The sequence below is a fragment of the Liolophura sinensis genome, chromosome 7 (genome assembly GCF_032854445.1).
Source record: "Liolophura sinensis isolate JHLJ2023 chromosome 7, CUHK_Ljap_v2, whole genome shotgun sequence".
NCBI classification, from domain to species: domain Eukaryota; kingdom Metazoa; phylum Mollusca; class Polyplacophora; order Chitonida; family Chitonidae; genus Liolophura; species Liolophura sinensis.
In genome coordinates, this window is record NC_088301.1 from 3,733,854 (window position 1) to 3,749,296 (window position 15,443).

The 15,443-nt window shown below is 39.5% G+C and overlaps 1 protein-coding gene across 1 annotated transcript; it reads right to left on the reverse strand.

Moving 5' to 3' along the window:
* Nucleotides 1-1,646: 1,646 nt before the first annotated feature.
* Nucleotides 1,647-15,163, reverse strand: LOC135469836 (dynein axonemal assembly factor 11-like). Its single transcript, XM_064748446.1, has 14 exons — nucleotides 15,154-15,163; nucleotides 13,632-13,725; nucleotides 13,141-13,214; nucleotides 12,640-12,717; nucleotides 12,234-12,330; nucleotides 11,609-11,684; nucleotides 11,131-11,181; nucleotides 10,625-10,684; nucleotides 9,950-10,053; nucleotides 7,942-8,034; nucleotides 7,536-7,625; nucleotides 4,083-4,157; nucleotides 2,804-2,866; nucleotides 1,647-1,758 (listed from the first exon to the last, which is right to left on the reverse strand). The coding sequence occupies exons 1-14, from the start codon at nucleotides 15,161-15,163 to the stop codon at nucleotides 1,686-1,688; spliced, it is 1,038 nt and encodes a 345-aa protein (XP_064604516.1). The 3' UTR covers nucleotides 1,647-1,685.
* Between the last annotated feature and the right edge of the window lie 280 nt (nucleotides 15,164-15,443).

Here is a 15,443-nt window from a genome sequence, read left to right on the forward strand (position 1 = left end):
CCAGACATTATCATTTAGAATTAGACCTGCATTCATGGTTTTTGGCAGTAGACCTTGACACATGACTTTCACTACCATTTGAAATCAATCAGGAACAGCCTATATAATCACAATCCTGAAGAGCAATTAGTAAATCACCAACAGAGATTAAATTTTGATATTCAGGTGTTTTACGTAAGATACATCATCATAACACCTACATATAAGCAACAACACACCTGGTGATCTGTAGGGTGGCCAGTGACTAATGACTGATCTTACATGTAGGCATGGTGACTCAAGACTCACCTTCGGTGGCCAGTGAATCATAGGCATACCTAAGGCAGAGTGACGAGCAGTGACCAGTGACTCTGGACTCGCCTTAGGCATTTTTAGTAGGTGGCCAGTGACTCATAGCTCACTTTGTATGTAGGCATGGTGATCAATAGGGTGGACAGTGACTCATGACTCACTTTATATGTAGGCATGGTGATCAATAAGGTGGTCAGTGACTCATGATACCTTTGGCGTAGTGACCAGTAGATGGCTAGTGACTCATGACTCACCTTATATGTAGGCATGGAGATCAGTACGGTGGCCAGTGACTCATGAATACCTCAGGCATGGCGATCAGTAGGTCACCAGTGACTCATCATTCACCTACATGTAGGCATGGTGATTAGAAGGATGCCCAGTGACTCATGACTCACTTTAGGCATAGTGATCAGCAAGGTGATCAGGTTTTCATGACTCACTCTGGCATGTGACCAGCAGAAGACCAGTGACTCATGACTCAATTTAGGTATGGTGACCAGCAGGTGACAAGGGCCACGAAAGGATTCTAAGCTATTGTAACTTACAGTCAAAAATTACAAATCGGTCCGACTTACCTTAGGCATTGTAATGAGCAGGTGACCAGTGACTTGTGAGCGCTTGGCAGAGCTGGAATCCGGGCACACATCCTCTGATAGACACAGCTGAAAGACCTGGTCATAAAGTACAACTAACTCTTAGGCTACCACCTCCCAACTTTTAACCTATGACAGGTTTTTCTGTGTCCATGTGTTTAAATTTTTTTTACCAAAATGTACATGTACAAACCTTCATGACAAACATTTAACTTTTCAAATATAAACCATAGTTTTTCACTTTTCAACCCATACCATATATTTTCAACCTACACCATATATTTTCAACCCACACCATAATTTTCAACCCACACCACACTTTTTCAACCTACACCATTGATTTCCAACCTTCTTCAACAAACACTAGTCGTTTCCATATATATCCTGTTTAAATATACCTGGTACCTTCTCACTACATCCAGCCAAACTGGCACCTGACCAATAAGTTTTCAGGTTCACATGGATCTCCTACTCATTGAGCTGTGACCATAAATATGGAGGCTTGTAATTTACCCTGGATAAGATGGGAGGTGGGGGGGGGGGGGGGGGGCGCTGTTAGTTTTCTATCCCAGAGACTTGACCACTGTCACACAAGTATAAGTTAAAAATTCTTGATGATGACTTTTAAACACCACTTACATGTAATAAATAAATTAATGAATAAATTAACACTTCACCGTTTCCTCTTTCCACACTGTGTGAATATACATGTTAGGTGGAATAAATCCACATGCATCTGACAATCATGCTATTTTACACCAAGTATGATACGATATAAGCGAATGTGATCATAGCAACTTACTTTCCCTTAATGACAACCCTCACATAGTTTGTCTGGACATCCACGTCTATCAGCGACGTATCAAGAAACCTGTTAACAAAGGTCATGCCAAAGCTTAGATACATAAATGAGCCTCTGCCATGACCCTGAACAACACTGAACCAATTCCTGTGCCTTTGTCAAGGTAGCCTGTTACAGTTGTCAAGGGTACCAGTTACAGTTGTCAAAGGTACCAGTTACAGGTAATGCCTCTAGACAATTCTCTCCTTCTCTCTTGAATTAAAGTTAAGTGATCAGCATTATCTTGACACCAGACAACTAACATATTCTCAACCCAGCCAGTGTTGGTCCATTGAAATTCTTGCTTCCACGGCTTTTGAGGTGAACTCAGCATATTCATTTACTTTATTATAAGCTCTAAGTGAAGTGGTTCTCTAGATATAATGCTACCAAAATAAAGAGATAATATCAGAAAAACAGAAGTAACTCTGTAAAACCTCAGACATAATGGTCCATTTCCAACATTCTTCTCGGCTAACTTTTTGTACATCAACATCCCAAGTAAAAGCTCTAAGTGAAGCCTTCTTTAGATATAGTCTTGATGCCAAACATTTTACATACAGACGGACCAACTCACATTTACATACCATAATAGGACGTGTCATTCATGGGTGTGAAACCCTGGGTGTGAAATTTTAACCCTGAACTGCAGACAAAGGGTTAAAATTTCACACCCAGATTTTAATTCCAATATACATGTCTCAACATAAGGATAACAATTTTGTCCCTACAATATTTTATTAATAGAAAGCTGCCTCGTGGGTATGTAAAAGTGAGCTGAGAAAAATCATACTCGTTATGTTGACTGCGGCGTGACGTCACCAAGAAAATGGCGCCAGCGTGCGTAGTAATTCAGCTGTGCAGAGATTAATTTCATACAGCCTTTGCAGACATGGCCTGCAGCTCTGACAAGTGTGGGTTGACATTTCAACGCGACTGATCAGCCAATGGCAACAGAGAATCACAGATGATACAGGGACAAAAAACTATAACTTGGCTAGGGATGGAACAGCCAGGTAATGGATGTGTTTAGTGTAACAAAGAATTCCCCTTGCAATCATCACAATGTACTTACCGAAATGTGGCCAAGTCTAGCACCATGTTGTTGTCATCATCATCAGTCAGGGTGAAGTCAATCCTGTAATCACAAGGGTCACTTTCAAATCACAAGACGTCTCTTTATCATACCTGAACAGATGTGTATATTTATGTATAACAACTGTTTAGACATGAACCGCTTGTTAATCAAGCCTGCACACAGTACCAGAGAATGCCTTTTCAAACACACAAATATGGCAGTAGGAAACTAATCAAGAAACAAACAATATGCATCTTTTACAGATCTCATGATGTTGCTTGCTGCAAATTCGCTGACAATCTCCACGAAAACCCAGATGTTTTTATACGACCATACTCAAGTCTAAAGTCCTGTTCTCACCTAGAAGTTGCCGATCTGTTTCGACAAAGATTCATTCTCATCATATAGCAAGAGGTAAAGTGGCGTGAATTTCTGCATAAGTTGTGACGTTGCAATCAATGATGTCATGTTTACGACATTCTTTAAATTTTTTGAGAACTTAAAAAATGGTAGCAATTTCTGCGCTCCGTTTATGATAGACTTACGAATAACTAAGAATACATTATGTCACTAAGTAACTCTACACAAACCATCGTGACCCAACATGAGTCAAGCAAATGGGCAAGATTCACAAGAATTGTACATGATTCATAATCGATTTGTGAAGAAAGGCAAATAAGCTACAAGAAAATAGGGACTAAAAATAAATAGTTTTAACTCTATCTTAAGTACTCCTAAAGTCTATCGTAAATTTTTATTCCTTTCGAGTATTTCTGCATTCATCTGCTGATTTTGAAACCCGATATGGCATAGCTATGCTTGCAGAATGATTATGTAGCCTGTACGATTGCAGCCGATAACTTCACAGATATTTACAAATCATTACCAACTTATGTGTAGTTATGAAAATTTTTAACTTTTTCAAATTGTCGCCGACATGAAAAATAGAACATGACATAACAAATGCTGACAAATCAATACAAAGACCATGAATGCAAAGATGTTTACGTTACGACATTTGTAACAATTTGGAAAAAAACTTGTTTAAGTGGGAACATGGCTTTAGAATCAAGAAAAATGCAATTTAACAACACAATTAATTCAATCTAAATAAATAGAAGTCCAGAAGTTAGGGTAGAGTACAGATGTCAGACACAGTTAACATTATCTGGTCATGTAGTCAGACATGAATGTAATGTATGACTTTCAGCAGGAAGAGAAAAGGACTGCAAACACTGGTAACAGTTGCCATGGATACAAAACTCTATTAACTTACTTTGGCTCATTCACATTAAAAGCCCGGCCGTCATCAGCAAATAGTCGCCGTGGTGGCTTTTCTGGTTTTTTGTTCCTGGAACAAAACAATGTCTATATGTGGTGTTTACACTTTGATATCAGCAAAAGTTGCTTTGAAACAAAAGCCACTGCTCAAGATACACATGTCAGCACCCAACCAGATAATCCAACACAAAAAACTGCAAGACCAACAAACTGCAATGATGCAGGAATGGGTCAGTTAGCATAATCCATACTTAGCTTCAATGCAGCAAATGGTAGAGATTCAAAGTAATTTCTTTAATACTCTACAAATTCAAAACACTACAAGCATATATGTATATCACAATGTTTTTTTTTTTTTGTCCAATCAAATTTATTTATTTATTTGATTGGTGTTATCTGATTGTGTACTCCAGAAAATTTCACTTATACACTGGGAGTCAGCATTATACTGGAAGGAAACCAGGTAGAGCCTGGGGGAAACCCACAACTATCCGCAGGATGCTGGTAGACTTTGCCACGTACAGCTGGAGAGGAAGCCAACATGGCAACCGCTTGGCTGAGAAGCTCCTGAGTCATTGTGCCGCACTGGCGTGTCAACCCCGCCGGCCACAGAGGCCCCTTTAAATCAAATACAAAAGTCAAACATAACCTAGTGGTATTATATTAAATTGGCCCATGCAGTTTTGACCAGTTTGTAAGGGCCTGATATTTGTAGTAGAGGAATGCCGAGCAAATGACAATTTTTTAAAAATGGATGAGGTGCGGAGCGCTGAGCCGATAATTTTTCAAGAATCGTCATTTGCAAGGCGTTTGTCTTACTTAAATGTCAGGGTCCAGTGTTATGCACCTGTCGATTATTTTTCAAAAATGATCTGTCTCCAGGCGATATTGGTGTTATATAATACACTTGATAGCATTCACTTGATAGCATGTATAAATTAGATACTCTTGCTTTTAGTCGGAATGATCCATCGGCTCTTCGGGCATTTTTTCACCCATGTAAATGGTGCTTATGTAATGTTACTGGGTAGGCCTACGAACGTTACTGGGTAGGCCTGCGAATGTTACTAAGTAGGCCTACGAATGTTACTGGTTAGGCCTGCGAATGTCACGCCATAACGTAGCACCCTCCTTCGTGTAAGGTGGATCAGAGATATTTCAAACCCAAACCAAAACATGTCATGAGAAGACTGGACTGACGTCTTTATCCACCCCGAAACAGCGGATTTTACCACCGAACGAGCATCTAACAATGAACTTTCCCAAACAGCAGCCAAAGCAGAAGTTGGCTGTTACTCCCAAAATGCCGTTTATGAGGACATTTCTTCTCCTGATGAGGTTGAGGAAGATACGGCCGATCATCCCTTACATCAAACTCTCACTGGCAGCCAAAGATTCAAAGCTCCCAAGACCAATGCAGAAATGAAGGGTTATGGGCTTCGGAGGTAAATTGTTCTACACTGAAACTATTATCTAGCGAGTCTGTTTTAAAGGGCCATAGTGCCAAGAGAAATTTTAATTTTGAAATGTTTCTAGATACGTATCTACATATCTCCGACCTGACTTCTAAAGGAACCTTCCAGGCCATTATATTTAAAAAGATTACACCTAAGCAAACTATTGGGGGAAATCTATCAGTATTTCAAACTGTCTGCCATACGAGATAATATGCAAACGAGGCAGCTTACAGCCTGGACCTACAGAGATTGGGATATGCAATAATTCCGCTATTTTCTTTACTTTCAGCTTTTCTTCCTCCACTAGAAAGTCCAATGGGCAGCGGAATTATTTGAGAGCTGGCAAAGGTCGCGTAATGAGATCGCGTTGTTTGACCAGTCCATTAGCCCCCTTCAAGCCGGCGTTGGAAAATATGACTAAAGACCAGGTGTGCTGCAGCATTGCATGCTGTCTTTGTGAGGTGAGGAAAGTATCTGGCGAAGAGTATCCACCACGGACACCGTATGAACTAGTTATAAGTTTGCAGCTATATCTGGAAATCAGTGGGAAAATTTTCAAACTATTGCAGGACCCTGCGTTTTTCCAACTTAAAAACACTCTTGATCACGTCATGAAGGAACAGTCCAATGAAGGGGTTACCACAAGAGGCCATAAGCACAGGTAACTACGCTGTTGGAAGAAGGGTGGTTGTGGGAAGATGTGTGGGGATTTGATTCTCCACAGAAACTAGTCGATACGGTGCTTTACCTATTTTGATTAACGCTTGCCTTACATGCTGTACAAAGCACCGGAATCTGGCCTACCAGATGTACGACACTCACTTGTGAATATTTAGAGTGGATTGTTGTTTTAATGCATGTATACAAAGATGTGTAAGAGAACTGGTTTGCATAACGCAGACTTTGGATATCCTCATTCACACTATATTTACTATGTCCGCTTTCATTCGTTGAAAATCTTCTATAAAAGTGTAGTAGATAAAAAATGGTACGGGCTCAAAACATCCGTCAGTAAACCATCTTGTCAGTGAAATAATCCGGAGTACAACGCATTGGTGGAATGTTAGACTGGGCTGTTGTTCTAATCAGCCACGTCTTTGTGTATTGTGAAATAACCATTCCGTGGCCATTTTGTGTTTTCAGCCCCAAAGACAGACCAGCCTGCTATCTTCACCCCCTCGATTGTCCGAAGGGTGAAGTGTGGTTTTCCTCCCAGCCTAACTGTGGTGAAAACAGTTGGGCGCTTATGCGAACAGGCAGGCGTGAAGGCCTTCCGCACGAACCACTCGCTGCGTGCTACTGCAGCCACCAGTCTGTACGAAGCCGATGTGGATGAACATCTCATCATCGAGATCACTGGCCATCGAAGTGTGGCAGTAAGGGAATGCATACGAACCAACGACAATCAGAGATTCTGTGACATTTTTGCTGGTCGAGTTGGTCGTAAAGATCCTGTTCCCGCAAACTTTGTTAAAATTGAAAACGGCCAAACTTCGACCACATGTTCAACTGTAGAATGAAACCTTGCGATGCCACATATAACTGTAAATGTTAATGTGAAAAACTGAAATAAATGTACCCAGTAATCGGGCTGTACGTAAAATTTCACGTACATTCTATTCACCCCAGTGTATTGATATTCAGAACAGCTTTACTTGAAATTTCAATAATACCTGGAAAATCATGAATAGGAAGTTGAAGTGTACACGTGTAGTTGTAATCCATGTTCTAACACCAAGATAACTTTTATATTGGGTTGGGTGTCTTACTTGGGCAAGGATGACACCCAACCCAGTATGAAAGTCATCTCAGCGTCAGAACACGGGGTAGTGTAGGCCTAGCTGATGACATAACACACCTGTCGATTCGTACAAAAAATCGGCAGCGCACATAATACTGACGTTTCACACATGTGATCAAAGTTAAAGCAGCACTTTAATCAAAAAGCACAGAGACATTCCACAAACTTGACTGACATAGGAACAACTTACTTTTGCTCATCTCTCTGCCTCTGCTGTTGCATAAACTCATGGACTTCCATCCTAGATTCAGGAGTAAAGGCTGTTTTCTCTTCCCAAAACCTGTCAGGAAAACAAGAGAGCTTTATACTGTATGATGTGTTAGGATACCTGGACAAACTTTCCAGGATGACTATAAGACTTTTGACATGTAGTGTGTGCCTAAGTGGACAGGAGTACAACCCAGGGGCCACTTTCACAAAACTTCGTATGTTATATTTCTCAGAACTTTTTTCGTAAAGGACATTGTCTCTGTAATAGTGCCATAAGGTGATGTCTTTTACGAGAAGAGTTACGAAAAACTGATATACAAAGTTATGTGAAAGAGGCTCCAGATGTATAAATCTGTTGATGTATCTGTCAGTCAAATCATACTCACTCTTTGTCCTTCTTTTCTTGAGCTTTTTTATTCAACTCTTCTTCATCACCTGAATCATCACCTTTCTTGTTTTCATTGTTTTCATCCTCACTTCTGTACCATGTCAACAAAAATTAACAACATTTTACAAGTATAAAAACTTATGACAAATAACGCTGTCATGTACCCGTACAACCACAGTACAATGACACCTTCAACATGGAGAGATTTCTGAGAATGTATGTTCCTTCCCCTCCTTGTTACAGCTGAGTATGTATGTTCCTTCCCCCCCCTTGTTACAGCTGAGGATGTATGTTCCTTCCCCTCCTTGTTACAGCTGAGTATGTGTGTTCCTTCCCCTCCCTGTTACAGCTGATGATGTACATGTATGTTCCTTCCCCTCCTTGTTACAGCTGAGGATGTGTGTTCCTTCCCCTCCTTGTTACAGCTGAGGATGTATGTTCCTTCCCCTTCTTGTTATAGCTGAGGATGTGTGTTCCTTCCCCTCCTTGTTACAGCTGAGGATGTATGTTCCTTCCCCTCCTTGTTACAGCTGAGGATGTGTGTTCCTTCCCCTCCTTGTTACAGCTGAGGATGTATGTTCCTTCCCCTTCTTGTTACAGCTGAGTATGTGTGTTCCTTCCCCTCCCTGTTACAGCTGAGGATGTATGTTCCTTCCCCTTCTTGTTACAGCTGAGGATGTGTGTTCCTTCCCCTCCTTGTTACAGCTGAGGATGTATGTTCCTTCCCCTCCTTGTTACAGCTGAAGATGTGTGTTCCTTCCCCTCCTTGTTACAGCTGAGGATGTATGTTCCTTCCCCTTCTTGTTACAGCTGAGTATGTGTGTTCCTTCCCCTCCTTGTTACAGCTGAGGATGTATGTTCCTTCCCCTCCTTGTTACAGCTGAGGATGTATGTTCCTTCCCCTCCTTGTTACAGATGAGGATGTATGTTCCTTCCCCTCCTTGTTACAGATGAGGATGTATATTCCTTCCCCTCCTTGTTACAGCTGAGGATGTATGTTCCTTCCCCTTCTTGTTACAGCTGAGTATGTGTGTTCCTTCCCCTCCTTGTTACAGCTGAGGATGTATGTTCCTTCCCCTCCTTGTTACAGCTGAAGATGTGTGTTCCTTCCCCTCCTTGTTACAGCTGAGGATGTATGTTCCTTCCCCTTCTTGTTACAGCTGAGTATGTGTGTTCCTTCCCCTTCTTGTTACAGCTGAGGATGTATGTTCCTTCCCCTCCTTGTTACAGATGAGGATGTATGTTCCTTCCCCTCCTTGTTACAGATGAGGATGTATGTTCCTTCCCCTCCTTGTTACAGATGAGGATGTATATTCCTTCCCCTCCTTGTTACAGCTGAGGATGTATGTTCCTTCCCCTCCTCGTACAGCTGATCACACATATACATGTATGAACACATTTTTAGCAGGATACAATCAAGTACTGTGTACTAAATTCCAAGAGCATACATGCATTACTTCATGTCGAAAAACCCCATATTGACAATCCATTTCATTGTTGAGTTTATTGCACAATATAATTTTCTTCTCGTGTTGAACACAGTGAAACCTGCCAGAGGGCTAACTCAACACAAGCTAACTCAACAGAAGCTATCTCAACACAAGCTAACTCAACACAAGCTAACTCAACACAAGCTATCTCAACACAAACTAACTCAACACAAGCCAACTCAACACAAGCTATCTCAACACAAACTAACTCAACATAAGCTAACTCAACAAAAATCCAATTTCTTTAAGTTTGGAAGTTAAGTAAAAACTTCAGTTACAAACTTCAAGCCTTCATCCTACCTAATTCCTGACAATTACATCTACCCCTGCAGTAGGAAGGTTTGTGTTTGATGGAACTCACATCTCAGCTTATACCGTACAGTTTCAAATGGAGAGATCCAAGTTTACTGATTTTTTAATACTTTTCTACAATCTGTTGCATGAAGATACACATCTTAGTCACCTTACCACTATGTGGCTGTACCCCATGAGGGTCATGTAACCATAGATACCCACCTGACAGTGTTGTTGATATCTGTATACCATCTACCATCAAATCCAGCTTTCTTCTCTTTCTTAGTCTTCTCCTTTTTCTCTTTGGCTTCATTTTTCTGCTTTTCCTGGAGACAAAGCCATCTCAAAATTAAACTTTGACTTATGCAATGACAGTCAGTTTGACGGGTGGAGGAAACTGAAGGGCCCGCCCAACTTTAATTCTCATGTGACTTATGGATAAGCACAGCATACTGACAGAAAACAAATTGTCTCCATCTTACTTTTGATGACCACACAAGCACACATGTAGTGGACTGCTTATCTTCACGAAGAACAATAAGAGCACAGAGATCAGGGGTGTGAATCTGAACCTTGTGGGCCCTAGCAATGGAACAGCAGGCACCATAACCTGCTCTCATTGAAAATTGATTTATTTGAAAAACAAAATACAAATATAACAGAACAACAGATGACCCAGAAACAGCAAAATTTGAAAGGTTTGTTTCTACATTTTTATGTGCAGTTTTCATCTTGAATTTGGTTGATCTATTCAGGTTGTAGCATCTGACATTTCCAACACTGTTTCAATTATCATGACAATAACTGTAATTCTCTGTATTACTCAAGAATTCTCTTGAATTATTTAAACTATTAAATTTACTTAATTTCCAAAGAAAAATTGGCAGACTTCCTTACCCTTGTCTTCCTGTGCTCTTCTTCTTGTAGTTTTATTTTCTTGACAACATTTTCGTAATTCTGCAAATGATCAACAGACATTGGAGAAATTCAGTTCTTTATTTGCTTCTGTATTTGACTGCTGATTTACATCTTACTCAAAAAGTTTTCATCTATGTAACAGTACTCACTATTATGGGAAGAGGAAACCTGACAGTCCAAGGGAAACCATCAACCTTTGGCAAGTTTCTGACAAACTTTCTGACATGTGACATTTGGGGTGGCATACAAATATGATGGACGAAAAGTGTCCCAAAACTGTCACACTAGAATTGAGAGCAGAGGAATCTACAAATTTAATTCTGTGTCCAACACCAGGATTGAACCTGCTCCGTCTAAGCAACATGGTTGGTGTCTTACACCTTAGAACAGAATCAGGTCCCACATGAAGAAGATCTAGTTAGAATGACTCTCATCAGCAGCTGCTACAATCTCAGGTAAGAACATGCCTGCTAATGAACACTCACCTGAGCTGCTGTGATTCTCTCAGACTTCTCTATCTCCTGTCCATCCAAATACTACAACACAATCAAAAAAAAGAAAGGTAATAATGAAACTTTAATTGCTACAAAAATTAAAATCTGCCATCAATAAACATTCCATTCAACCAAGTAAATAAATTCCCCAAATTGAAAACAGACAGAAAACCCCTACATTTACCTTGAGGTAGTCAAATTGAGCACAAGGGTTTCCCACCAAAAACCTCAACAAGACAGAAAACCCCTTTATTTACCTTGAGCTGAGGTAGTACGACTATCACATAGTCTCTGTAACCATCAAATTGAGCACAAGGGTTTCCCACCAGAAACCTCAACAAGACAGAAAACCCCTTTATTTACCTTGAGCTGAGGTAGTGCGACTATCACATAGTCTTCGTAACCATCAAATTGAGCACAAGGGTTTCCCACCAAAAACCTCAACAAGACAGAAAACCCCTTTATTTACCTTGAGCTGAGGTAGTGTGACTATCACATAGTCTCTGTAACCATCAAACTGAGCACAAGGGTTTCCCACCAGAAACCTAAACAAGACAAAAAAAATACCACATTTGAATGACTGAGATAATTAAACTGACAGATAAATTTACTTAATGGGTGTTTAATACTGTACCGAAGAATATTTCACAATTATGATGATGATCAGCTTTACAGGAGAAGGAAATCCCCTCATATCAGTTGTTACCTGACAAACCTCCCGGCCTACATGTATGGTCACACCTGAACAACAACATACATGTACCTGACACAGCCCCTTTTTAACTTCTAAAAGATAAATGCACAGGATAAATTTTGCCTTATTTTGCACTGTTCTTCTAGGAGAAATCTGCCATCATTATTTTCATGGCAACAGACTTTACTGAATAGCTCCACATGCTCAGAGACTCTGCACATTCTACTGCGCAAAAATTAACTTTAATCTGCCAATTCATAGCTGACATGGTTTCAATGGCAACAGACATCACAGAGGGAATCACCAATCTGCAATTAAAACACCAAGGTAATGCATCAACAAATACCAGACATGTGTCGAATAACCAATTTGCCAATCATGGTACACTACTGTCACTTACAACTCTCGCAAATGACACAACTCCTTCAAGTTCTTGATACTGCTGATTTCTCCCACAAAGTTTACCGTCAGATCTAATTTCTTTAAAGACTCACAACCTGGAAATAGATACAGCATAAAATTTACACCAAAGGAACATTAAAATTATAAACCAAAACTGGTGCAGTCAATTTCACCATCAAGTCAAAAAAAAAAAAAAAAAAAAAAAAAAAAACAGGTCAAGATACTAAATATCTTAAAAATAGAAGTTTAAACTCATATACACAAACTTTTATTGCCGCAAAATTGCAATTATCACTACACCTGTAAATGCGATTTTACATAAACGTTTAAGACAGACTTTTCTAGAAAATGTATCAGAATACAAAAACCATACACATACTTTATTGTATTCCACCAACACTTACCTTCCAAATTTTCAATTCTTTCCACATTATTCAAGGCCATGTTGAGATATTCTAGCTTCTTTAATCGACCTACATTCTCTGCGGTAAAAAAAAAGACTTTATTTCTCTATAAACGTAATAAATAGTTTCTGACAAGCAATTTTTCGTGAATATGAGTAAGATAATCCGTTTGCAGAGAAACTCAAACCCCTTGCTAAAAACACACCTGGCTTATGTATCATAATTTAGGAGTGTCTTTCTGGTTCACAAGAAGATAAAGCCAGTGCAAATATATCAAGCAGTTGATGAAACTAATTCCTATGTCTTTGTTTACGGTTACTTTCTATTAGCATTTTACTGTTCTGGACAAACAAAATGTTATGTTTTGTAAGGGTATAACAATAACACAGAATAAGTGTAACTATATACTGAAAATTGTACGGAGTATACAACTATATCTGAAGATGTCCTGAGTATGCAAACGTTGAGGAATTAAGAAAGCTTTATCACTCATCAACATACCAATTTGGGGTATCAGGTTGCTTTGTAAATACAAAATCTTCAACTCTCGACACCACTTGTCCAAGTGTTCTATCCTGCAAACCAAAGGGAACAAAACCTTATCCATGGGGGTTTATGCTAAATGTTGTTTTGCCAGACACTCATCATTCTACTGTATCAGAACCTATCTAAAGCTTCATGGTACAACTTGTGTCAACATTCAATAAACAAAATTTTGGAAAAGTTTGTGCCACTCCTCTCACAATAACTAAAATGTCTCTCTGCTTTACCCATTCTTCTGCTCTTTCTTTTTCCAATCCTTAATGCTTCTCATGAAAGCCAACAACTCCAGATAAGGAGACCATTTATAATTAAATATAAAGGTTTTTGTAAATTCATGTAATGCACAACTATACCATTGCATGTATCAAACTTTCTTTTTCATAAAATCTGTGACTCAAAAGTATTCAGAGAGCATATTAAATCCCTATGTGTCAGCGCTGGATACTCACCTCTCCACATCCTGCTGATGTAATGAGACTTCCTCTAGTGTGGACAGCTCACAATTGTTGTGCTCAGCTCGCTTTCTGATAAGGTCCTCTGTAACTATTCAGACAAAGATTAAATTATTCCAGTGATCACTGATGTGTGCTCTACTCCATATCACTTTATTTACAGTTATTTATTTGATTGGTGTTTTATGCAAAGAAAACAAGAACATTTCACTCATACAAATGTGACCACCATTTGGCGGGAGGAAGCCGGGCAGAACCTGCGGGAAACCCACGACCATCTGCAGGTTGTTCCCAGACCCTTCCATGTATGGCCAGAGAGGAAGCGACCGCTCCTGCACTTCATTTATACTATCATGACTGTTATGGTCACTGCCAAATGTATAAAACATTGTGCTTTATCATTTGTATGTCTACTGCTATACTGAAGTTTTCAGTCAGGTTATTGGTTGATGAAATCAGAGTGCCTGGAATAAACCACGTGACCTAAACAATTACCTGACAAAGCTCCTAACTTAATGCTACAACAAAACCAGCAGGAGATGGATTCAATCACACAAAGTCACTGGTTGACTGGTTCGCACTTGAACCGAGCCAGCGCTTTATGCCATATTACAGACTCAAAGCATAATACTTGAAATGCAATTTGAAAGTAATTTCTTGAGGACTGTATTTTTTTTTATTTATTTGATTGGTGTTTTACCCCATACTCAAGAATATTTCACTTATATGATGGCAACAAGCCTTTGGGTGGGAGGAAACTGGGCAGAACTCATGGGAAACCTAAGACTATCCGCAGGTTGCTGGAAGACCTTCCCACGTACAACCGGACAGGAGGAAAAAAACAATCCACAAAACCAAAATGTCAAAAGACTCCAGCATATTTATTTCATATACATGTACATCATCCATGCAATTTGTTGTTTACTGCAACTATCAAACATCTTCCAACTAGGTGTATTCTTCTATGTTTACGCCATCATTAAAATATGTTAATTAGGGGTAATTGGAGTCCCTCTTTTATTGGGCTTTTGGTGTTTCCCTACCAACAGGCACTTTTTTCTGATAGGGTCTGGTTACCCCCAACAAAGAATTTTTAATGATGGCATTATAAAGATGTAGTCTAACTGTTTCCGTTTCAGTTGTCATGCCTGTTTAGTGCCAGTTAGCCATGTTGACACATTTCTAAAATGTTCATCTTAATTTTAGCTACATGGTCAGTTACATGCATTTATCTCCAGATTCAAGAACGATTTTGAATTACAGAAAAACCTTATCCTTATTGTAATGCTGGAATTACTTCGTCCAGTGAGTAGACAATCAGTTGTACCATAACCCTTTCAGGAAGACAAAGCTGACTGTTTCGACTGAATGAGTATAAAACCATGACGTTGGACAATCATATAATCATAAACCGTAAATGAGAAGAAAAAAAATATCAAACACGCGATCCGCATTTTAGAAGTTGAATCGCTTGTTCCAAGTAACAAAATGCCGTTGAGACTGTGATCATCATACTTACTTCGCACCATCTTTACGACATGAAAGACGTTTTTTAACAGCTAGTTTTTCTGCTGTTTTGGTGAAATAGGCATCATACTTGTTCAAGCACGCGGTTTGTTTACAGCACGTAGTTACGTACCTTCTAACTAACGAGAGTTCCACTAAGGGAGGTAACTACGTCACTACGCGTAAATTGCATACTACATGCATGTAATGCATATTTTTTCTTAGAAAGTCAATACTGACAAGAAGCATGTTCTCATTCCACATTTTATTTATATGAAATGATCACACAACATTCAAGGTAGA